General features: G+C 48.2%; 9 protein-coding genes across 9 annotated transcripts; 7 read left to right on the top strand and 2 right to left on the bottom strand.

Annotated features, from left to right (window-relative positions):
- On the top strand, positions 1–1,272 carry BJ212DRAFT_1257146 (uncharacterized protein; the record flags this gene model as incomplete). Its single annotated transcript, XM_041329837.1, has 3 exons — positions 1–125; positions 174–427; positions 482–1,272. 3 exons carry the CDS (start codon positions 1–3, stop codon positions 1,270–1,272), a joined length of 1,170 nt encoding a protein of 389 aa, XP_041200216.1.
- A 3,959-nt stretch (positions 1,273–5,231) lies between these two features.
- BJ212DRAFT_1294661 (kinase-like domain-containing protein) lies at positions 5,232–7,923 on the top strand (the record flags this gene model as incomplete). The annotated part of the gene is made up of 8 exons (XM_041332229.1): positions 5,232–5,327; positions 5,384–5,454; positions 5,502–5,812; positions 5,864–5,955; positions 6,004–6,158; positions 6,221–6,299; positions 6,375–6,457; positions 6,510–7,923. The coding sequence occupies 8 exons, from the start codon at positions 5,232–5,234 to the stop codon at positions 7,921–7,923; spliced, it is 2,301 nt and encodes a 766-aa protein (XP_041200215.1).
- A 634-nt stretch (positions 7,924–8,557) lies between these two features.
- Positions 8,558–9,392, top strand: BJ212DRAFT_1258167 (GNAT family acetyltransferase; the record flags this gene model as incomplete). Its single annotated transcript, XM_041329919.1, has 2 exons — positions 8,558–8,638; positions 8,706–9,392. The coding sequence occupies 2 exons, from the start codon at positions 8,558–8,560 to the stop codon at positions 9,390–9,392; spliced, it is 768 nt and encodes a 255-aa protein (XP_041200214.1).
- Positions 9,393–10,028: 636 nt separating this feature from the next.
- On the top strand, positions 10,029–10,712 carry BJ212DRAFT_48267 (uncharacterized protein). The gene is made up of 2 exons (XM_041343311.1): positions 10,029–10,461; positions 10,508–10,712. Exons 1-2 carry the CDS (start codon positions 10,118–10,120, stop codon positions 10,527–10,529), a joined length of 366 nt encoding a protein of 121 aa, XP_041200213.1. The 5' UTR covers positions 10,029–10,117; the 3' UTR covers positions 10,530–10,712.
- Positions 10,713–11,317: 605 nt separating this feature from the next.
- Positions 11,318–11,675, top strand: BJ212DRAFT_1294658 (uncharacterized protein; the record flags this gene model as incomplete). Its single annotated transcript, XM_041332228.1, has 2 exons — positions 11,318–11,539; positions 11,589–11,675. The coding sequence occupies 2 exons, from the start codon at positions 11,318–11,320 to the stop codon at positions 11,673–11,675; spliced, it is 309 nt and encodes a 102-aa protein (XP_041200212.1).
- A 141-nt stretch (positions 11,676–11,816) lies between these two features.
- Positions 11,817–13,645, bottom strand: BJ212DRAFT_1294657 (uncharacterized protein; the record flags this gene model as incomplete). Its single annotated transcript, XM_041332227.1, has 6 exons — positions 11,817–11,930; positions 11,982–12,093; positions 12,214–12,361; positions 12,659–12,720; positions 13,244–13,371; positions 13,487–13,645. The coding sequence occupies 6 exons, from the start codon at positions 13,643–13,645 to the stop codon at positions 11,817–11,819; spliced, it is 723 nt and encodes a 240-aa protein (XP_041200211.1).
- Positions 13,646–15,702: 2,057 nt separating this feature from the next.
- Positions 15,703–16,410, top strand: BJ212DRAFT_1474514 (uncharacterized protein; the record flags this gene model as incomplete). The annotated part of the gene is made up of 4 exons (XM_041339101.1): positions 15,703–15,724; positions 15,781–15,918; positions 15,970–16,146; positions 16,178–16,410. The coding sequence occupies 4 exons, from the start codon at positions 15,703–15,705 to the stop codon at positions 16,408–16,410; spliced, it is 570 nt and encodes a 189-aa protein (XP_041200210.1).
- A 424-nt stretch (positions 16,411–16,834) lies between these two features.
- BJ212DRAFT_1311768 (uncharacterized protein) lies at positions 16,835–19,886 on the bottom strand. The gene is made up of 10 exons (XM_041334038.1): positions 19,523–19,886; positions 19,312–19,467; positions 19,072–19,257; positions 18,796–19,020; positions 18,459–18,739; positions 18,142–18,418; positions 17,802–18,095; positions 17,495–17,747; positions 17,424–17,460; positions 16,835–17,285 (listed from the first exon to the last, which is right to left on the bottom strand). Exons 1-10 carry the CDS (start codon positions 19,680–19,682, stop codon positions 16,932–16,934), a joined length of 2,223 nt encoding a protein of 740 aa, XP_041200209.1. The 5' UTR covers positions 19,683–19,886; the 3' UTR covers positions 16,835–16,931.
- A 1,616-nt stretch (positions 19,887–21,502) lies between these two features.
- Positions 21,503–23,528, top strand: BJ212DRAFT_1311765 (P-loop containing nucleoside triphosphate hydrolase protein). The gene is made up of 4 exons (XM_041334037.1): positions 21,503–21,763; positions 21,811–22,069; positions 22,119–22,569; positions 22,622–23,528. Exons 1-4 carry the CDS (start codon positions 21,725–21,727, stop codon positions 23,397–23,399), a joined length of 1,527 nt encoding a protein of 508 aa, XP_041200208.1. The 5' UTR covers positions 21,503–21,724; the 3' UTR covers positions 23,400–23,528.
- The last annotated feature ends 13 nt before the right edge of the window (positions 23,529–23,541 follow it).

Raw genomic sequence — 23,541 nt, 5'->3', positions numbered from 1 at the left:
ATGTCTGATGGTCTGGCACGCATCCGCGCAACGCTAGATGTTCGTCCTCCGTATTGCAGTGGAACTTGCGAAATTGCTATCGAGCAATCTATGCTCTTTTATAGTACAGCGACGAGCGGTGTGCGGTACGTCACACATTGTTCGCCGGTGGCTACGAATTGAAAACTATTTAGAAAAATCAATCTGCTGTTCCATACGCAGGACCAGCTTGAATCTCTGCATGAAGCTTGTCAGCTTGCGGTGTATGGTCATGACCATGGGGAAGTTCCCAAGAAACTCAAGGCCGGCAGGCTAGACGCCACCGCATTTGCCACCCAATTTAGATTGGAAAACACTGGCTTAGTTGATGTTGTGGGCCAGTCATTACTGGAGGGCATCGCTGTTGGGCGCGACATCAGATTCGAATTATATGAATTGAATATCTATGGTTAGTGAATGTTCGCATATCGTACTTGTCGAAGTTAATTTATGTTATGCTTAGGTGCGGGCAGTTTTGTCGGACCACACAAGAACGCCACGAACAGCGACAAGATGTTCGGTTTCCTTGATATTGTATTCCCGACTCTGCATACCGGGGGGATATGCAGTCTACGCAACAACGAAAGAGCGTGGCTTGTCGACTTTGCAACGATGCTGTCGGAAGCACAGATCCCTCTTGTCGGTTATGCAGCGTACTTCAATGAGGTTGAACGTGAGATCGGCACAATCGTATCTGGTCACCGCCTGATGTTGAGTTACAAGCTCTACTTTGTGTCTGGCGGGGACAGTCCATCAGCTACTATGATCTCCGCACCTGGCCCTTTTGAACCGTCCTTTGAAACCGCCCTTACCGAACTCGTGAATGATCCAAAGGTGTTGCCTAACGGTGGTTATCTCGGGTTCGGACTTCGCCATCAGTATCCGGTATCGTCGGAGATGAGAGTGGACACTCTCAGGTCATGCTTGAAGGGCTCGGATGCAATCATTACGCGCGTCCTGAATAGACTCCCTCTGTCGTGGTCTATTCGCGTTCTATATCGAGACAGAGGGTCTCATTCGGAGCAGACGTTCGTGCTCCATAAATTCATATCGGATCTATCCCAGCAAGACCTCGTGTGGAGTCACTGGGACGCTAGTGAGAAAATGGGTCCAGGGGCTGAATTCGTTCGGTTTGATGATGAACTTGGGAACGACGACGAGAAGCGGGCTGGCGATTACTCCAAATATTCGGAAGATGTTGTTGACATCATCCAAATGACAGAGATGCCTTCCGTCACAAACGTGCATTCTTAATACCTTGCGTACGGGAACAAGGTAATGATGGGAAACCTGTATGGCGACATTTGCATAGTTGCGGAGGTCCCTGCGAATGTCTTGTATTAGTACGAGCTTTGAATCTGACAAGGCATGTTCCATCTCGCGCTCCTCCTCGCGATAGAGTAGACTGTAGTTGTTCTGCATAGAGATGAAGGGAGTGAGCTTGTTTGTGATCGCATAGTCTGCGTTAATTTGAGGTCAGATGTTAGAAAGCAGCTTTCTCGTCACTGTCCATCAAATGGGGTACTTTCGACCAATATTGACTCACTAACTAGATGATTCTGAAGCTTGAAGTTCGTAGACCCCTTTGGAGCCTTACGTTGACGAAGGTTTGATCGAGGAATGAGTCAGGTATGTATTGCGCTTCTTATTGCGCGAAAATTACGTCGGGATGTTGACTCACCGTGTCTTCTCTTCGTGTTATAATATGTTAAATATTTGGGGGTCTTTGAATGGATCATTATGGGGAAGTTAGACAACGTTCAAGCTTCCATGAAGCCCATACCACCGTATTGCTATGGAACGCTTCCTGTCACACCAGATACATGCACCTTGTTTTACAGCACGGGAGTTGACGATCACGCAGGGTATGACTCGCACATCCACATACTACATAATATGAAAAGTCGAAGTTATTTTTTTGCCAACAGAAAAATGAACTTACTGTCTGCAACATCCGAAGAGCTCCACCGCTTGACGTGTTATTGTCATGCTCAGTCTCCAACAGCAAATAACTCTCGCTTTACTCCAGCACAGCTCAACGCAATCGATATCGCCACTACATTCGACGCGGAGCATTACCGTCTCACTGAGGTCATTCGAAGTGAATTACTCGAAGGTGGTAATAGCAAGCGACCATTACAACTTCTTGTCCGACACCTTCAGATTCATGGTTAGTTATTATATTTCATTGTAGCAAACACTGAAAATAGCATAGCAGACGCAGATTGTTATGAAACATTTCCGCCAGTCCTCCCCGCAACTAAAGAGGACTCACCCGAAAAACCTAGTCTGTTAGATGTCTGTCTCCACGAGTATCGGCTTATCAAGAGTCATAAGGAGGCACGAATGTTTTCTCTCAGCCTTGACGAGTTCTGCGATGTTTTTGGTTCGTGGCAACGAATTAAAAAAACCGAAATGCCTCATAATTTACAGGCTTTTCATCCGCAGTCGTCCGTCAGAGGGAGTCCATCAATCCATGTACAAACGAGGCAACCCCCAAAGGATTTGCAACCGTTTTAGTTGTATTCCCAACGGACATTGAAGGCGGAGCGTTACTCCTCCGCCAGGGACATCAAGAATGGACCATTGATTTCGCGGAACTGTTCGCAAGGACTGCGCAGACGTCTGTGGCATTTCTCGCGTTCTACGACGACGTGCAGTTTGCGGTCAGAAAAATCACGTCAGGGCATCGTGTGATACTTACATATCGCCTACACTTTCCAACCGATAGTAACATTCCCCTCGCCACCCTTGAGAGAAAGGGTGCCTACGATGTGAACTCGCTGACAACAGGTATCACCGAATTGCTTTTGGATCCAGGTGTTTTGCCTGAAGGTGGATATCTGGCATTTGGCCTTCACGGTCAGTACATGTCTACGTCTGGGTCTGTGGTTGATGTCGGCAACCACCTGAAGGGCAGAGATGCAATGATCGCATGCGTTTTAAGCTCCCTTTCCATCCCGTGGTCAGTCCGCATCCTGTATCGAAATGTTGGATGGACGGAATTCAGTTTCTTGGCGGATCATATAGTTGATCTTTCCAGCCACGACAAGGTCCACTACTTGGTGGAAACACTGGGGGGTCCTGAAATTGTTCGTTTCGTAGGGGCGCGTGGTGAGCCGGATAGAAGAAGGGCCAAGTTAGACGAAAATGTGGTGGAAGGCAAAGATGCGACAGATATCATGTTGGTTAGCACAAGGCCTTCTGCATGGAGTTTCCACTCGCATTATGTTGCGGGCGGTCGAGAGGTGATGATGGGGAACCTCTACGGAGACGTGTGCATCATAGCGGAAAGACCATCACTAGCCATGATACGAGGAAGAACGGCCCAAAGAATGGAGGGCTAGATAATTCATAAGTAAATGTAACTTTCGAAACCTGACCTAGAACGACGTGAGCGACGACGTGAGCGAACGATGTGAGCATGTGTCATGGTATGCTTTGAACGACAGTTACATAGACTGGTTGATCACCGAAACCACGTACCCGAGGGTTTCTACACTAAGTTGGCCTCTAATCTTCGCCATATGGAAAAAGAGAGGTTTCGGGTGCGTCACTGCGCTCCTACTGTTGGAATTCCGCGATGATGAGTGTAATGGCGTATTCAACAGGGCCCAGGTCCAGCATGCTTTTATTTAGTCATATGTGGTTGTTCCCCAGGGAATATACCTCCATTTGCAGGAAAATAAAATGAACGAAATAAATAATTGAGTGGAACTAATAGAGTAATACTGCGCTTGCCTAATGTGCGTCGAAGTGTTTATCGGAGGTTAATTCCATCACTACACTCAAGCAAGACAGACCCCAGCATACCGAGTTGATGGAATGTCAGATTCCATCTCGTACTGCCCGGACCTCGGCAGCGAGGTCTAACACACACAATCTGCGAACGTTTTACTGACATATATGCAGTCATCCAGGGCATGAATGTCACAAATACTGATAACACGGACGCGAGGATAAATGACACTGTACCAAAATGAGAGCTTCGTTCCCGCCATCTGTGAAAGTATGCGTAAGTCGATGTGTAGAACCTTGGGAGTATCGTACTGGAATGTGAATCCACGATATCACCATTGGAATTTGGTCGGTCAAATTCCTAAGCGGGAGTCGATTAATAACTTCTGAAACATCAGACGAAGAGGAGCGTACGGGACGAAGTACATGATATGATATCGGACTATCATTGGTATCATATAGGTATTAAGCCTCGTTTCCATCCATCCTTTGAAGTGTCTCACAAGGAGGGTGGCAGCCGCGAGAACAACCAGGAAGACATCATAGCACACAATGGGGATGGTATAGATCGCGTGGATAGACCCCATGTTGAAGGAAAAAGTGCAGTGTTTGGCGTTCGGAGTTACCAGTTCTTCGACTGTCCAACAAGACGGAATCAGCTAGTCGCAGTCGATCCAATCCGAGCGACGACAATTCGCCAGAGAATGCATTAGGTCGGCTATAGAAGTAGATGTTCCCTGTCAAGTGGATGATAATTGGCAAGAACAACCCCACTAGAACATGAAGCAGGAGCTTGGATTGGTTGCATAGTGCGTAAAGATGTTAGATGAGAATGACTGCGGATGAAAAATCGGTACGCAAGATCAGTTGCCAAATGAATAGCTTGCCTTCCACAAAGCAAAAATACACAGAAGCGTTCCATTCGGGAGAGTCGATTACGACAAGCATATCATAGCCAATTGCAGTTTGGATATAGATTATACTTGCAGCTGAATGAGATGTCAACAAACGTTGGGAGATGGGTGACCGTGAAACAAGCTTGTGACGTACGACTTAAACGTGGGTCAACCTAGAGCTCTCTGAAGATTGACCTGCGCTGCATTTATTGAGAACTATATGACTTGCAACCTATTAAGCTTTCTCCTGTGGGTGAGCGCGTGTGGCACCGCCACCCTCCAGAGCTCCATATGTGGTGCATGTGCAATGTGCATCAGATGTGAATTGTGGATGTGGTCAACCATAGACCGGTCGAATTGAATGACTGTCAATCCGACTCTGAAATTTGAATGAGTCAAGTCATGCCAAACACGACAGAAATCACGGTCACATGACGAATATAATCGATACGCGTGACATGTTCAAACTTGTGGCACTAGTTCCACTCGCGCCTTTTGGCAAATTTATATTTTGACTGAATCTTGTAAAGTTGTTGTTTCATCATACCACTACCCTCACCGCACACTTTGTGCAACGTCATGAGCAGCTTTCTAGAACTGTACGAGCCTCTGGATATTATCGGCAATGGTTCATTCGGAATCATTCGTAAAGTCAGAAGGAAGTCGGATGGCCAGGTAAGTCCGCAGGTGATATTCATACATAGTTATGGAATTGACATTCTTCGTGGTAGGTTCTTGCAAGAAAGGAGCTCAACTTCGAGAGAATGAGCGACCGTGATAGGAAACAAATCGTCGCTGAAGTGTCAGTGTTCAAGTTCATTTCCGCTGCTCCAACTCATCGCTGTTCAGTAACATCTTGAAAGATCTGCACCACGAACATATAGTACGATATCACGACCGTCACGTCGACAGAGATGCAGGCATCTTGTACATCCTTATGGAATACTGTGGCGGAGGAGACTTATCCACTGTCATAAAGCAGGCGCAAAAGTACAACCGACCCGTGCCAGAGGACACGATTTGGAACTACTTCATGCAAATTTTGCTTGCGCTTTATTATTGCCATCACCCTGGTAGCAATGGACGAACAGGTAGTGGCACGTCTGAAGGTGATGCCAAGCGGCCACAGATTTTACATCGAGACCTCAAGCCAGATAATGGTATGTCATTTTAAGATCATTCCTTACTTCACACCAACCTTTCGTCCGCAGTTTTTCTGGACCAATCAAATACCGTGAAGCTTGGTGACTTCGGCTTGTCAAAAGCACTGTCCCAAGCAAACTTTGCGAATACATACGTCGGGGTAAGCCTTTTGGCTGGAGCTCTTTCATGACTTAATTCAGGAGACCAGACACCATATTATATGTCTCCTGAGTTGATGCAAGAACGGGCCTACGATTCCAAGTCCGATATCTGGTCTCTGGGCTGCCTCATATACGAGCTTTGCGCCCTGAAGCCGCCATTCCATGAAGCTAAGACTCATGCAGAATTGAGTATATTTATACGGTAAGTTGTATAGATGGCTTCCCTCTCACGCGGCAGAAAAATTTGAACTTCTACCTATACAGGAATGGCCGAATACCTCCATTGCCAAAAGGGTACAGCCAGGCGCTGTCAAGTGTCATCAAAGCAATGTTGAACCTTAATGTACGTATCATATCATACGGGGGTGCACACTACGGTCTTTGTCTGTTGTACTGCTTATTCAACAACCCCTTGCAGCCCGCGATGAGGCCTTCGGCAGCTCAGCTTCTCCAACACGAGCGCTTAGAGCTCGTCTTCAAGGTTTCAGAGACTGAAAAGATGTTAGTTTTTGTCACAAGACTCGCAATGAATCACTCTGAATGGCTTTTGTAGGCTCACTACAGTGAAATCACATAAAGTAGCTGTTGTTACGAAAGAGCGGGAAGTCGCTGCTCGCGAAGCGGCCCTCGCAGAACGGGAAGCACGGCTGGCATCCATTGTATCCGAAAAAGACCACGAAATTGTCCGACTCCGCGAACTCTTGGGACAGGCAGAGGCCCTCTCAGAACAACGGCTACGTGATGTGCGAAAACGTATGGAGGAAGTGATGGCGCTGCGTGAGGAAGAACTCGAACAACATGTGCGCCAGCGTGATCAGGAGTTATTTGCGTGGTGGACAGCAAGAGAACAAGAGATAAGGGCAGGGATGATGAAGGAACTAGAGGACAAGGTGAATTGGGTTCGAGGGCGGGAAGAAGAGCTCGAAGCAGAGCAGGGGAAAGTGGACGAAGCCAGGCAAGATTTGGAAATGAGGCTGAAAGCAGCAGAAGAGACGGCTGCAAACGAAGCTAAAGGTTCAGACGATGTTTTTCATACTTTCCAGTTGCTGATTGCGTCAACTGTAGGACACAAAGCCAAGACACCCCTAGAAGAAGTGAAAAACCTCCTTGCACCTCTCGCCCAGATGACTCAAGACTGCCGTCTTCGGTCTGCCCAACGGCGGTCGCAGGACGTTTCTTTCATGAACACAACCATGACGCTCGAAACGCCGATTAACCGTCCCGTCAAACCTATCGTACCCTTTTCAGCGATGAAAGGTGTCATCCTGACAGACACTGGGGAACCGTTAGCAACACCTACTCCAGCTCAGCTCGTTAAGCTTTTTGTCAAATCACCAAAAGTGAATATCGAGTTCGCCAAGATATTTGACTTTGACGAGGGGGCTGAGAGCTCCGATGCAGAGGGGGAAGGTGATGCCGACTTACCGCCTTCCCCGTCGAAACGAGAACGAACAAGTCCCGAGATGACTGCCTCAGCCTCGTCATCAAGAAACCCGAATGTTGTCCCCCCCACACGTCTACGCAAGCCGTCCACTCGAGGATCTGTTCGACGTGCACCTCTCCGGAGAACTGCGACTCTACCGGCATCTGCCTCCGACCCTACAGGATTCGCATCCTCATCACGGCCCTCGAAGTCAACAACCTCACGCACAGAGTCTACAGATGCTTGTACGACCACAAAAACAGCACCCCCCGTCCCGACGGAATATGACCTTTCTGATGAAGAAAATTTACCGAGTCCATTCCTCAAGCGCATTGAACGTGAAAGAGCGATGGCTCCTGGAACTTTTCGGACAACGAAACGTCCAGGCCCCGGCAACCTCTTGCGCGTCGTAGCAGCTGCGAACAATGCCAAGCAGGGGAAGCAACCTCACGTTGCAGGAATGACCGGTCATGGCACTCGGCCGTCGCTTGCAGGTGCTCGGAAGGCGAGTGAGGAGGCACGGAAGGCATTGTCGCGGTCATGACATGTAGTGTACTATGTGTAGAATCATTTTGTTTTATTGCATTGATATTCTAACGATCACCTTCGTGGTGTGGGTCACGTATAATGATCGGTACTATCGATGATGCTTTGAGAAGTCACTACAAGATGTGATTGTTAGGGCCAGCTGCAGCCGGGCAGGGTCAGTAGGAAGGCGAAGTTCAATTTGATGGTGGTTGGGATTCAAATGCTCTCAAATGTCACGCTCAACATGGGAGGCGTCCGCATGTTGCAGCCATATGATGATTTTTTTGCTAGATTATCGAGCAAAGAAGTACTCGTCTGGGGAGTTAAAGGCACCATGACATAAGTACATATGACCTACGAAACACCAGATGTTACGCAAGACGACCTTCTTCCGAAATATGCTCAGCTTGAAGCTCGAGATATAAATAGCTCTCAATGCGTTCTTGTGTCTTCTGTATAGTAGACAGTATGAGGAACCGAGCACTGAGATGCTGAACGTGCCCGCTGTAACCAGACGGTCGTAGTAGAGCCTTGAAACAGATCTACAGGCTAGTAGAGATGAGATCGTATCACTGTTAGAAGAGTTGGGAAGTATAACATTGCTGAACGCTCAGCGCTTCAGCTCTCGCCCCTTTTTAGTCCAACCAACCATGATCGTCTCGAAGGACCTCAATTTCTGTTTCCCGGTGCGGGAGTTATCGAATGAACGCGTCAAGATGACTCCCTTCAAGGTAAGCTAATTCAAATCGTCAGATAGCATCATACAATAAGTAAGTCAAACCGACTGACTTGCCACAGGCATCAATACATTCGTCTCCGTTTTTTTCCGTCGTATCAGCTCACCCGGAGCTGTGGGCACACATGTCTTCGGGCCCGTTCGAAACTGTGCAAGATTTTGATACCAATTTCCTCGGGGCCGTGATCCATCGTGACCCAGGAACGGTGTTGTTTGCCATCATAGATAAAACAAAACCACCCTCGGCTGCAGACGGGGAAGGCGAACTCGCTGGGATGATATCTTATATGCACTCTTCTTCTGTGAATCTATCCACAGAAATAGGATGTGTCATTATCCTTCCCCCATATCAAAGGACCCATGTCAATTCCAATGCTGTTGGGCTTCTTTTGCAGTATGCGTTAGAAGTGCCATCGCAGGGCGGTCTGGGGTTGCGAAGGGTTCAGTGGCAATGTAGCTCCGTGAATGCCCCTTCCATTCGTGCTGCCGAGAGACTGGGTTTCAAGAAGGAGGCAATTATGAGATGGTATCGTGTATATCGTGGAGGCAAGGAGAGAGGCAAAGTACATAATGGTCGCGAGTTGCCCCAGGGTGATCTTGGCGAACAAGACTATGGACTGGATCTTGTTATTTTCGGTTATTGTTGGGACGATTGGGAGCAAGGAGGGAGAGAGAATATACAAGCCATAATGAACAGACAACATGTAAGTTACTTAGTAGGCTCCCCCAATGCTGCGCCCTTTCGATAGCTACACGTGCTCATGAATTTAACCAGTGACACCTTCCACCGCGGACGATAGACCAGAGAGTTATATTGCACCCCTGGATATGGGTAAATACCATGGGCTGGGATCAACATGCGAATTGAAAAATTACAGCGATTTTTTTTCAAGTACTATGATATTTAATTAGTGTGACCGTAACGCTGAGCATGTAACGGTGGTGATATTGTAGTAATTTCCCCTACCTCTTGTGCGTTCGTTCAAGTTGTTTGCCCTCAACATCGATATCGATCCCTCTGAAGCACCACCCCGAAGGGATTAAAAGATCGAATCATCAAATACTTTTGTTGCCAGATCTCCGTTCGGAAACAGTCGTACAAAGGCTAGTATTTCCCCTTCAGGGCACCTCTCCCAATGTTCCCCTACAATACCAACAGCTTACATGTCACCGAATCTCGAGGACCGACTGGCAGAACTGCGACAGTATCTCAAAGCGCTGGACGTAAAATTTTCCCGCGCTTCAGGGTACAAGTGCCTGGACGATATCAACCAACAAAACCCTCCTTCCACTAAAGTGGGTGAGGGGGATAATTGACACGATGTCCATGACACACGCAGACCTCACATCCCTATGCTTTATGTTCCCTTAAGAGCTCATTCCACTGGAAGTTTCAGCACAGCTTCCCCCTGATCTCCGGGTAAGTCGATCATCGGCTCTCGGCGAAGTAGCGTGGGTCAGCCAGTTCCACGCCATGCGCACAACCCCGAGCGCATACTTCTCCATCGTCATCCTCGACGAGGCGAGCAACAAGATCGTCGGAGTAGGCACTGTCATCATCGAGGGCATGTTTCTCCGCGGTCTCAGCAGCGTTGGTCACATTGAGGATATCGCCGTCGACAAGAGCCAGCAGGGAAACAAGCTTGGTCTCCGTATCATCCTGGCCCTCGCGGATATTAGTGAGAGCAGTGGCTGTTCTAAGACCATTCCGAACTGTAATGACGCCGACATTCGTGAGTTCCATCCCACCATAGACTTTCGCTTATATCCCACAGCTTTCTATCAAAAGCGTGGCTACGTAAGAATGAGAATGAGATGGTAAGTTTTTAAGTATTTTTTGTAGTTTTTACTAAGGGAATGCGAGCGTCAAGCACGGCTTTTTATAACATCAGCCCTTGATATCTGTCGAATGTTGTTGCATAAGCGGGCCCTTATGCTTTGGAGTATGCGCAAAACGGATTGGTACGAAATGTGCGAGTCCGCATCACCGCTCTCCATAGATTTGTCGAGGTTCAAATCCCTCATACCGGAGCTTGCCTCGCATCACCTTCCATTTCAATACAGCGTGTTCAAGCTGGTCTGTGAATCAAAAATAGTTTTCCCTGTGAGTAGCGTTTTGGATACCCACAACGCCGTGAAAAGAGCACGCCAAAGCCATGGTGGTAAAAGAACAGGAGTATAGTTAGGAGAGAAATGAGGGATCATCGATCACATGTGGAGCTCAGAAGACATTGGCAGAGTATAATTGCAAATGGAGGGTAGACTCAGATCAGAGGACATCAGGTGCAGCACGTATGTACAGGGGTTCACGCGAATTGCTTCCGCGGGATCAAACGTTCCATCCTTACATAAGTTAGACAAACGACTTTCTTCCGAAATGTGCTTGTCCCAGGCACAAAGCTCTAAAGCTCTGAGCTCAGCGCTCAGCAATGTTATGCTTCCTGATTCGTCTCATAGTGATATGATCTTATCTCTACTAGTTCAATGAGGCCATCTGATTACAGTGGGCACGTTCAGCGTCTCAGCGCTCCGAGGTTCTTCATACTGTCTACTATGGAAGACACAAATACATCGACAAATTTTGTTATTCCGTTCATATCTCAAGCTCAAGTGTAGTCCGATGTCCACATATTTAATGCCCTTTTCACGTGGCGCTCCCGAACATACTTCGTCCATGACTTGCATGAACACTGCCAAGTCTTCAGGCATTGGTCTTGTGACACATCTGTCCACCATTCTGTTCACTCCACACGCCGCCGTGCCGTGCGCCGTAACCGTTGAGCGACATCGCTATGAGCTCTCCCCACGTTTCTTTTTCATGTTTCTTCCACAGTTGAATTGCCCTCCCTCGACGCTAGTTAAGACCCAGTTTTCGGATATGGATGACTGCGAAAACGTGAGTGTCAACTGCCCGTAATTATATTATTTTAACTTACATTCATCAGTCACCACCGCCCGCCACCCAGTCCTCTGCTGTTGCGGGTGCTCCTGCTACCGTCAAAGCCCGCCCACATTACCTATCAGCTTCATGACCCACTCACCCGGGTCATGTGTTATCGATGTTCTTCTCGTGGAGAGTAAAGACATGTGCTCGGTTTATTTTTCTCGGCGTATTGGAGGTTTAATGCACCCACTTACAGCGCGGGTGCTCCCACCAATGATGATGACTTGATTCACGATGCAGACTCTATTCCCCTAGCTCGTTCGCCGGGCTCCAGTTCAGAACCACGATCCGTTGCGGGGCAGATCAAAGCATGGAAGCAGCCTGTTGTCTCTCTACTTGTAGGCTGTTTTTACTCGTCACAAAAGTTATCATCCGATAAACGCTTCAAACGTACGTTCTCGACATCGCTGGAGGCGGTGGTCACTAGCAATGGCGCTTTGCGGCTGATTTGTTCGTCCTCGACTTTGTCTGTGTCAGGCGGAAGACTCACACCCTCTGTTATTGGACTGGGCGAGGAGAACGGCGACTCAAAGTCTGATGCAAGCATGGAGGAAGCACAAGGAAGTATGGGAACCGATGCCTCCAGGTGGAGGACAATATCACGTGCATGATCTCAACGCGTGTACCTGTCTTGACTCGTGTTCTGCGATTGTACATATCTTGGTGAGCACTCCTTCGCGCGCTCAGATTGTGCTCTTATCAATGCCTGGTTCACAACCGTGGCTTCGTCACCGCCCCAATTGTCACGCGGGCTACCCGCAACAAGCAAGCGCACTTAGTTGGTTGCAGAAGACAGAGGACGACAATGCTCCAGTCATACGAGTGGACCGGGTGACACACCCCCGTCATGCGGCTTTAGGGGGGCATACCTCAAGGCCATCACTTATGCAACCTTCGGAAACACCCGAGCGAGGACCCCATGCCCTTGTTAGAGAGTTTGCACGTACTACGGGCCAGTTGGGGCCAGGGTTTCAGCAGGTTCAAGTGTTTACATCGGCCATGTTGTGGAAATTGATAATTTCATCCCCAGAAGAACGGAGGAATCGCAAACCCTTGTCTTGAAGGACTCACCAATATTCGTACAGTGCCCGGATCGGAATTTCAGAGTATCTCGGACGAAGTCGTCAATAACACTAAAATCGATGCAAGGCACAATATTAAGATTTTTGGTCGCAAACTCGATTCTCAGCAACACATCGCGTTACAGACCAGACAGTTGATTAAAGGCTTCCTAACCGTATCACCCTTTCGTCACGTCCAGATCGCATGGGCTCCAGGGCATCACAATATTTTTGGCAATAAACGCGCTGACAAACTCGCGAAAGAAGCCACTAGACGTAATGATGCGCTCCACTTAACCTACACAAGCACACGCTGAAGAAACGGGGAAGAAGTACTACTGAGTGTTGGACAGAGAATTGGACAGAGAGACGTGGCAACGCAGACTGGGTGTTTCGCTCTCGCAAACGAGCTTCGGCCGATGCTCGAACCCTGCAAACACTTCACCAATACCCCTCGCGAAGTTTACGGCCGTCTTACAGTGTCGCATGGGACATGGATTCCTCGCCGGAGAGTACTATGTTTCATTCGTAGCACTGCCTGCTCATGTGGAGAACCACGTTAAAACGTGAATGTACATCTTATGTGACTGCTCACTATTCACGCCAACGCATCCACTTGCGCGAAGTATTCAACAACGCAATACTCGTTGGACGAGATCCTGGGTACGGAGAAAGGATAGAGACGCTAGTGAGGAGTCTGGCGCTTTCAAGAAGGTCGCCACACTAGGACTAGAAAGGGATTGTGAAGATAGAGGGGCGGAGGAGGAAGTGTATCATATTGTACCCAACTCAGACGCCGAAGTCACGCACTCGCAGACCAACACATCATCTCACACACCTTATATCCGTCACCATATCCCCCGGCACAGCCCATGGGGTACCAGATATGCAGCGTCAAAGTGCTGAGAATCGAGTAAATTGTGCCGGTATTAAGTTCCTTGCAAGCAAGGTAATTCCACATCCAGGAAACTTCCCTAGTGGCATCCTTCCAATGCATTACATATGTATTCGATACTATCGAATACTTGGTTACACTCCCTTACGATCCTGCAGGAAATTCCGGAGCCAAGCAACTAATTAGCATGTTCAAACCTCTCAGATCTTTTTAGTGCCAAACGAAAGTTACGAAACATGTGCATGCAATGGGGCAATGCCCTGCAATGCCCAGCGTGTCATTATGTAAACAGAATGCAGTCTATCTATCGACACCGTGGGTGAAGATTTTTTACATGTTTCTCTTCAAGGAATGGGATATTTTGTGCCCATCTCCCCGCAAGCTTTTTGTGTCCCGCCTTTGTTTCCGAGTGGTGCTATGCGATTTTTCTGGACGGTTGAAGTTTACACCAACTATGAAGCTCCTGCTTCTTGTGTTCTCTGATGCTGTGTAGATGAGGCAAATGAAACACGTGTCGGCCAAAAGAAGCAGGAACATGGTTGCACTATTCAGTATTGGCGGAAGTATTGGCCAGGCCGCTGTTGGGTGGTTTGATCGATTACCAACATTAAAATGGCGTGAGTAGGGCGTCAAAACTTCTGGTAGGGCGTCAGTAGGTCGTTAAACCCTACGGTAGGGCGCTAAAAACCCTTTGTCAGGGTTTGGTCAGCGTTAATTTGGTCGCATATATACAACTGCGCGTAAGTCAGGGTCCTGGAGAAAGGACTTATTCTCGACACCCGAAAACATCCCTACTGACAGTGGCACTTCGCACTTCAATCAAGTGTGCCATGGTGATCAATATCTTTTGCAGCGTCGCAGACTAGTTCTTTATTTTCATAGTAATTCTCTCTACACTCCTCACTTATGATTCACGAAGCTGCCACTCGAGCTCACTGTTGTCACCATTCTCTCCGTTTCTCCTCCCGTAGCGCTACCAATTCTTCCGTTGCCAATCATACTCACAACCCTCGGACCTTCACAACGCACCTGACCCCACTAAGGGTATTCTATCCTCTCCACTGGATCGATACCAGAGGTTACGGGTTCCCGCCCAGGTCAGTCCCTCCAAGGTAAGTTCACTATATGCACAGTCTTTCCTTGAAACGTTCATCATGTACGATCAGAGTTGCCCTATTGCGGCACCTATGGGTCCGCTAGCTATGAGCGCGGACCACAAGATTTGCTACCTTCACACACTCTGCGGGCCTTCGCAATGCCGTAGTAGGGCGCTAGACCCTCCTCGTCACGTGCGTGCAACCCCTCGTGGTGCAGGTTCTCATCACGATGAGTCTCGACTCATGGAAACCTCGTGTGGAACACCCTCTGTATTGACTCACGGGAACCTCATGGGGAACACCTCGCCTTGACTTACGAAAACCTCGTGGGGAACACCTCCGTGTTAACTCATAGGAGCCTCAGTGGAAAACACCTCGCCTTCTCGATTTACGAGAACCTCGTGGGGATGCCTTTGCCGTGTCGACTTATGAGAACTTCATAGGGCGCAATGATGTTACCGGGTGACCGCAGCTTATAGGCTACCCTTATCAAAGGAGACACTCTTGTCACAATGTCCGTGAAAACGCAGCTCAGTGATTCACATAGGTTCCTCACCGTGACAAGTTACCGTGAGGCGCTTGGGTACGAACAACTATATTATCGTAACTCGTACTCGAGGTATGCAGACTGGGAGGCTCTCAATGACCGCTTACATGCACCCCCTTTGGAATTTCGTCGAGAATACATGCATTAGGGAAGTTGCGAGGACTATGCTGGCATGGGCACGCGTATCAGCTCCAGTCTCCCCATGTTTACTGAAAGGTAGCTTATTCCGGGCCTTGAGTGTTCTTGATGCAGGTGACGTCGCACACTGAGGTTTAATCGTCTTCTGTGGGTTAATATCTTGTTTAACTGCGACATTAACTCTTGTCCAACATGTGTCGGCAGGAACTTCATACAACTACACGATGTATGCACGGACTCTGACGTGCGTTTAAGGTGTGTTATGATAATACAGCAATCCAATCGCAATTATCTAAGCACAAGATAAAACTCCGTTTCATCGTAAATCCTTTTATCTTTGTATCACCACCAAACTCACTTTCTACCTCATCGCCAACATGGCAACGGAATTCACTCCAGGTACTGCAACTATAATTCATATCCCCCTTCGCCGTGAGGTGCTGATGCAATGCCAGGTTCATCATCCGGTCAGGAAGACAAACCCTTGCCGAGTCGACCCTCGGACGCAAACAATCGTACCATCGTCATACAGCAGAATTACATGGCCGAGGGTGTTACCATCAACATATGTTCAAGCAACAGTTATGGCTCCAGTAAGTTCTTCACATATCCAACTTGCCATTCACGCTCACCATTTGAGTAAGCCGTAACCAAGCTAGAACATACCGCCGCCCAACCGGGAGAGCCCACGTCCTTACAACGTCCGTTAACGAGAGAGCTGGCTCCAGTCGATTACGGTCGCGAGAGTGTGGTAGTCAATGGTAACACGTTTGGCGAGTACGCGGTGATCAATATAGCATCACCCTACTCGACAGGCGCTGGTACGTTCTTTCCTTCTGAACGGAAATCCAGGAGCTTTACTATTCCTTGCCATTATTCAGTCAAGCAAACCGCTCTCCCATCCCCTGGCCGGACCAGAAACCGAACCAGAAACCGAACCAAGAGCCGAACCAATAATTTTTAGTGGCGGGCGAATAGGATTTGGAGCTGATGTGAGCTCAGTGGCCGTTTACGACGATTCTCAGTTCTCCGTTCTTGTCGTGTTTAAACGCACGTACGTCACGTGCTACGAAATAGGTTTATGATAGATGTTAGATAGATGATAGGCCTTGTAGCGATCCAACTTGCCCCAGATTTACTTCGTAGTCCCTGTGACACTCAATTTCTTCTCTTCTATCTTCGGATTGTCGGTTACACTTGGATCTTGCTCGAATTAATTATTGGATTCATAGAATAATAGAATAGACCAACTGAACACGTTCTCGTGCTTGAATTCTTGATCAGAAATGTACGCGCCCGAGCAACATTCAAGAATCGAATCAAATCAGTCAAAGGTTGACATTGGTGCAAGAAGAGATATGCAAGACGTAATTATAAAACTCGGCAGTATTGTGCTCATTTTCCTCGTCCCGACTCTTCTGTTAGTGATACGGTCTCGTCTGCAGGTTGTCCAGATCTGTAGGTCGATTTAAAGGCTCTACCTGCTTAGGGCTGAACAACACGCAGATATTCTCTCAGACAACGTCGCAACTCATACTCATACTGTCTAGAAAACACAAAAATACATTGATAACATCTGCCGTTCCATTTATATTCCAAGCATAGTTCATTCCGACATCCACATATCCAACACCTTCTTCGCCGCGCTCCCAAGCATGCTTTGTCCGTGAACACTGACCAACTCTTCAAGAATTGGTCTTGTGGCATCTTTCAGCCTCTGAAGTCCATCTCCGGTTCCACGCTTACTGATCTGGCCGAAGAACGCACATATGTTTGTTCGGACCTCGGCAGGAGTGGACTCGCTCTTTAAAGAGACGACGAGCTGGTCAAGGGCATGTCGAACGGATGGTATCTTATTCGATGCGCCCGTCGGAGAAAAGACGATCGGGGATTCCATCGCTTCACTGCTGGTAGAAGCTATCGTAGACGCTGGGGCGGACCCCGTTGAAGACGGCGTCACCTCTACTGGTAGTGGAATAGTCAAGGCATTCAGGACCAGTGCACCTATGCAGCGACATTAGTCATTTTTTCAGTCAACATCAGAAATTCGCTTCGCCCACCTCCGTCGCGATGCATGCTCAGTAGACTTGATGCCTACTACGCCTTCATTGATGAGGATGAGATGCTTGGCGCTTCTTCCGATAAGGGCAGCCAGAAGCTTCTGCGCACGCTGGAGTGAGCAAAGCGTCCATGGCTTTCACTCGCTTTTGTTGTCTGGCTTGTAGCTCCTCCTCGCCGAGTAGTTCATCTCTACGCTCGTTCGTCCAGAGCGACCTGATCAGGTTCACAATGATCCGTGTACCTTCGCTCTTGATCGCGACTGTGTCGGAGCGCTTGACAAGGGCAAGCAACTGGGACAGACCTGTCGAAGGAGGGTCTTGGCTATCCACTGGTTCCAGTATAAAGTTACAAGCATTATCCACTGCAAGGAGGCAATTATTTTAAATCATCACAGAAGCAAGTCGAAAATGCTTACCACTGTTGTTGCACAAGTGCTTTATAGCACCAATGGCGTTCACCTGGACTATTTCAAGCATGAAGTCGCTTCTGTCATCCCAAACGCCGCTCTTGAGTATGAGCTGTATGACACCAGCCGCGCTGAGAGCTGCACGATTGGATGGCATCTGAGATGAGGACTGTGCCAGGTGCTTCAATAGGCCAATGACACCGTGCTTTAGTTTGATGTCAGTGGACGGAGCGAGCAGAGCGTCCGATGAGAGGAGTCGAGCAATATCATGTGGCTGAGAGAGTAGAATTGTTGAGTGAGATTCTAAACCAATGTCGGTCAGTCATCCACATTACTATCTGTCACTTACCTCCACGGGTTATGTTACCCAGAGATAAAGTGGCACATATGACGAGGTCATCTCTCCCATTGCCAGGAGTCTCGCCACTGACGAAAGCTCTGATCCAGTCAATCATTCGTGACACAAACTCTCCTCCTGGCTGCGCATCGTCTGAGTCGTCCCACAGTAAATCGAGATTCCTCTCGTCTCCAGAGACTTCTACGACAGCCTTGATTACGGCAGCCTTGCAATCATCGAAAGCCTTCTCTTTCTTACTGATGTCGCCGCCCTCGAGACCATTCTCAGACTGGACATACCACAATGGAGGATATTTTCCCCTTTTCAACAAAATCGAGCATCGCGGAAAAACAGGGAATATCATGATGTTCTGCGGGAAATGTAAAACCGCGTGCCAGCGAAAGACGCACGTCCGCCACGTCAAGCGCTGATGACTCGAGGTGAGAGCACGACTCTGAGAGAAGGTCGAAATCTGTATTGAGGAGAGTCGTCCGTAGTTGAGAAGGTTGTGCGAAGTGAGGGGAAGGGGGCGCAGCCAAGAGTGGTGGCGTGAAGGCGATAAGCGATTGGACGAGATATGGTAGCACGTCTTGGGAGAACAGAGGGTGTACTAGAGCAAAATAATCATAAGAATAGCCGAAACATGACATCAGGAGATAATTGCACCATCATCTTGAAGTTCTGATATCAACCTTCCTGCCCAACTCGACAGACCAGCTCTTATTGTCCAAGATTCGGTGATACGGTCAAAAGGAATGTCAGTTAGAGGTGCGTCGGGAAGATTAAGGTTAGAGGTGGTTCTCTTCCATGCAGCGGGAGGATAGAAGGCGGTGGATAGCCGGAAAATTGTCTTCGCAACCTCTAGCGATATGAGACGGTTTCTCACTGGTTCTAGAGAACAAGTCAATATCTGCCCGTGATGATTTTAAGAATGCAACATGCCATATGTCAATGTAGCATTCAGCAAGACTCCGACAGCAGTCTTCACAATCTGTAAATGTGCAATAGACATAGGAAACGGATCCATCTCCATCTGAGGTTCTTCAGGAATAGTGTCTGTGTAGCCTTCAAGTAAGGATACGACAGCCTGGGGGAAACCTGCCTCGAGGAGGTATCCCCGGTTCTGGTCTTAACACTTATTTAGTACACTATCACGAGAAGCAGTTGAGAAACGAAACTAACCATGCTCCACGCAAAGGTTCGCGCCAACACGAAGAATCTCGAAGACAGGTGCTGTACGGCTAGCACCCGGGATAAGCGCACCGTTCAACGCACTGCTGAGTAAAGTAGTGATATTCTGAGGCAACAAAGTTTTTCCCAACATCGTGTGATTATCATCTATCAGTAACGCATAAACTTCCCCTGAGCTGCGCTGTAAACATGTCACTCTCACCAGGACCATCTCGAATACGTAGCCCGTTTGCTAGTTGTTGGGCGGTTGACTCGACTTCCTTCCATGTTTCTTCGATGTCGTTAACAGGGAGTTGCGCTACAAGATCACCCAACTTCCGAGCGCACTGAGCGCAAGTCAGGGACATCGGAGGAGTGTCCATATGTCTGATTGCAGATGGCAGAGGTGGTGTGGTATATCGTGTGTCGGCTTGATGTAATGAAGGGATGAAGAGTTTATGACGGCAGCAAAAATCGCTTGCTCACGTAGGAAGTTGATAGAGTGGACCGAGGGAAATCGGTTAAGGACAGTTCACCATATGTTGAAAGATCAAGTGTGGCAGTGCAACTGCAAGTTAGTACTTAGTACTTATTAGCAAGGGGACTACAGCATTTAGTACAGCGTATCCGTTCTATCGAATTCTGATTCAATTGTGATGGCTATTTTTTCAGCCTAGCCTAGGCCTCATTTCTAATGCAATATTTGCTGTACGCTTCGTTCATACAATACGTCTGTGCTGTTCATACGCTGATATCAATGACTCCGCCAATGTTGGAAGTGTAATAGAATCTCCGTAGACTCATAGTCGTATAAGAGAGATTTTGCTTCAGTTGTTCTGACACGGTTGGCTTGTGGTATAAGCTTGTATAAGCCCCACTGTTGATAACATTGGACGCATCATGATCAATGGACAGCCCTCCGTGTCCTGTGTGCTCGCACTGCATGTAGTACGTCAGCATGTGAGCCTTGTTCTCCAACAGTCATTGCTACTCCCTTGTTAGTGTATACATGCTCTCTGGCGATTCTGTCCTTTCTGCCTGTTAACTCGTCGCTGTCCTAGTCATCTGTGGCACTGACTACCTGATACCATCATCAAGACTCGCCTTCCCTCCGGATTCAAGTTATCTTTTCAATGCCACTAAAATCGGCTGAATCTTTTCTATTTCACAAAAAGAAGGCAATAAAGAAGGAGCACTCCACGCCGTTGGCGATTTCACAAGGCTCTTAATCATCACAGTCACAGCCATCTCAGTTGTAGCAATCCCTCCGCAAATCCGTGACTCCCCGCGCACAGCCCACCCTACCTGCTGGTGATGCAGATGACAGTTCTAAGCTCCCTGATGGCGAGATTTCCGAATTCAAGCTTAGGTCCTCTGCTCTCGCATCCTCCCAAGTGCCTACGAAATGTATGCTGGGGCCTGATGGGAAGCCTGTTGTTGGTACAGATGAAAGATCGTTATGACTGATGCGGATGACCGGTGGATGGCGAAGGACGGTAGTGAGGCTCAGTCGAAGGACAAGAAGACACGACAAGTGTTCTTGATGCCTGAGGCAACTCGTCAGTTGTGATGCAGAGGGCGTTGCCCCTGGGTGATGGAGAGCGCAAAGCAGAACGAGATGTGGGTGGGAAAACTGGAGGAGATGTTGAGGGCGGAGACGCTGCACAATAATTTTTTAGATTTGTACCTACTAATCGCTGGTACGAGTTCCAGAAGAAGCCTAAACATCCTGTCCCTGGATTGGGGGAGGCGGAGGTTCTGGTATGTTGTTTATTGCACATGTATCACTGTGATTTGATGCTCCCCCCAGATGGCCAAGGTTCAGAAGAATAAGGACCTGGAACGTTGGTTGCTACACCAGAGACAAGGGCAAGGACCCCCTCCTCAGATAGAGATGTTTAAAGCAGAGGCAGAAAACCGTGTTTAGTACGTCCTGTGGTCTTGCAGTGTCAAACTCAGAATATTATGGTCCGTGATGTTGTCAATCGTCTCAGGCCTCAGCTGCGACGTAGGCGTGGATTCGAGATCTGGAGAGACCTCCGATTTTCTTCTGATCCGCTAGCTCGTCATTCAAAATAAACACGACTCTCATGTAATTTCCGTCTGATGGCATCACAGATTCGGAGTCCGTGACCAATCTGACTCATCTGAACAAATATGTTCAAACATATCTAGATATACAAATTATTCACAAATGCAGACTCGGAAAAAGACTGGGAATGCAGTGATCACCGTAAACGTTTAACCCCCTCCTACGAGTGGGGGGTAGATAGCCGAAGGAGAACTGACGTGACTCAAAAACCCTGAATGCGCAGGTTCTTCGCTTTCTCCTCTTCAGTCATCAATCCCCGACTCTGCGAAGTACTACGGGTTGTGTCAGCTCCAAATCTCCGGGCACCTGTTCTCGTCTTCAGTTATTATTGTAATGTCGACTTGGAGTCCTGCTGGGCCACAACCATCCAGTGTAAGTGGTATTTGACTCTACTTCAGCCAAGGTTAACTTGAACCCAGTCTTCCCTCTCACTTCAATTTGTTGCTGGTTCCAGCCATACTGAAACCGGCAAACCTCCACATTGCATAGACACGTTCAATATTGTCATTTGTGGAGAAACCGGATCTGGTAAAAGTTCCTTGATAAATTTGATCACTGGGACGAACAAGGCGGTGACATCCATTGATGCTGCGGGATGTACAACCGGAACCAATATTGTGAACGACAGTTTGATGATTCAGAACGGGTTGCTGAACATAAACCTTTTCGATACAGCTGGTCGGTCCAGTTCGCCGCTCTTCGCGGCTATTACTGAACTAGGTTGCAGGTTTGGGCGAGTGCGCTCAAGGGACAGTCCCTGATAAGGAAGCTCGAAAAATTCTGAGGAAGCTCCTTCGAACTCTGACGGAGCAAGGCAATATCCATCTCATCATGTACTGCGTACGGGGACAGAAAGCGATTCGGACGCTCCGCCGGGACTACGAGTTAATCCACTCTCAAGTGAAGAAGAAAGTTCCAATTGTCCTTGTCGTCACATGTTTAGAATCCTATAAGCCGGAGATGAAAGAGTGGTGGATGGTTAACGAGCGAACTATCTCAAACCTCGGGATGACCTTCACTGGCCATGCATGTATTACCGCAATGACAGGATCTACGCACATGGAGCGCCGCGCCCAATCATATACCGCTATCTGCAAGCTCATTGAGCGGCATTACCTCTCGAATGAGACAAGAGTTCACACTGAATTGTTACGAGGCACTGTTCACAACGTCCCAAGGTACGTATCCCCTACACTCTTTGTATCATATTTTCCTGACATTGATAAGTAGGACCAAGCGCAACACCATCGTAGTCTTCGGGGAGACTGGAGCAGGAAAAAGCTCCCTTATCAACCTCATGGCGGGAAAGAACGTAGCAGGTACCTCTTGTGGCATTGAAGCCTGCACGACGCACTGGAAAGAATATTCCCTCGAATTCGGTGGCGAGTTTTTCAAGGTGTTTGATACCGTTGGACTCGATGAACCACAGCTGGGAATCCCACAGTACTTCGATGCCATCGAGAATACCTATACTCTTATTCAGAATTTGGAGAAAGAAGGTGGCATCGATCTTCTTCTGTTCTGCATGCCGGCAGGCAGACTCAAAGTTATGCACCAACGCAATTACCAGCTCTTGCGCTATTTCCTCTGCGACAAGAAGGTTCCCATCGTTCTAGCGATCACGAACCTTGAAAGAGAGCAGAACATGGAGAGCTGGTGGACGAGAAACCAGAAGATCTTTCGTGAGAAGAAGATTCGCGTCGATGGTCACGCTTGTATCACCGCCATCACCACCATCGAAACCTATCCAACCTTGCAAAGAAACTCCGAGTCGCACGACACGATCTGGGACCTGGTCAAGAATATCACTGCTAACGGGCAAAAGCGAGCATGGAAGGGGAGAAACGACCTATTTGTGTCATCGATTGTGAGGAATGGGAATTTACGTGTGAGGAAGGATATTGTCTCCCGCCTCACCAAGCGTTGCCACATGTCTCCAGAAGTCGCAAAAGAGTTAGCTGGTAGGATCAGCGGGATCAAGAAAGGCGTTGTGGATGGAGCTACTTGACACTTTGCGTTGCAGCATGCCTCGAGGTGGCTACTTAGATTTCCGTGTTCGATGTGTGCTCGTCTTACTGTACATCTTATTCCATTTGTATCCTGTCTTTATTTCTGTATAATGTAAGTGTACGACCCCGACCAGCATTCCC

The sequence above is a fragment of the Suillus subaureus genome, assembly GCF_016647635.1.
Source record: "Suillus subaureus strain MN1 chromosome Unknown BJ212scaffold_1, whole genome shotgun sequence".
NCBI lineage: Eukaryota > Fungi > Basidiomycota > Agaricomycetes > Boletales > Suillaceae > Suillus > Suillus subaureus.
This window is presented reverse-complemented; position numbering and strand designations above follow the sequence as displayed.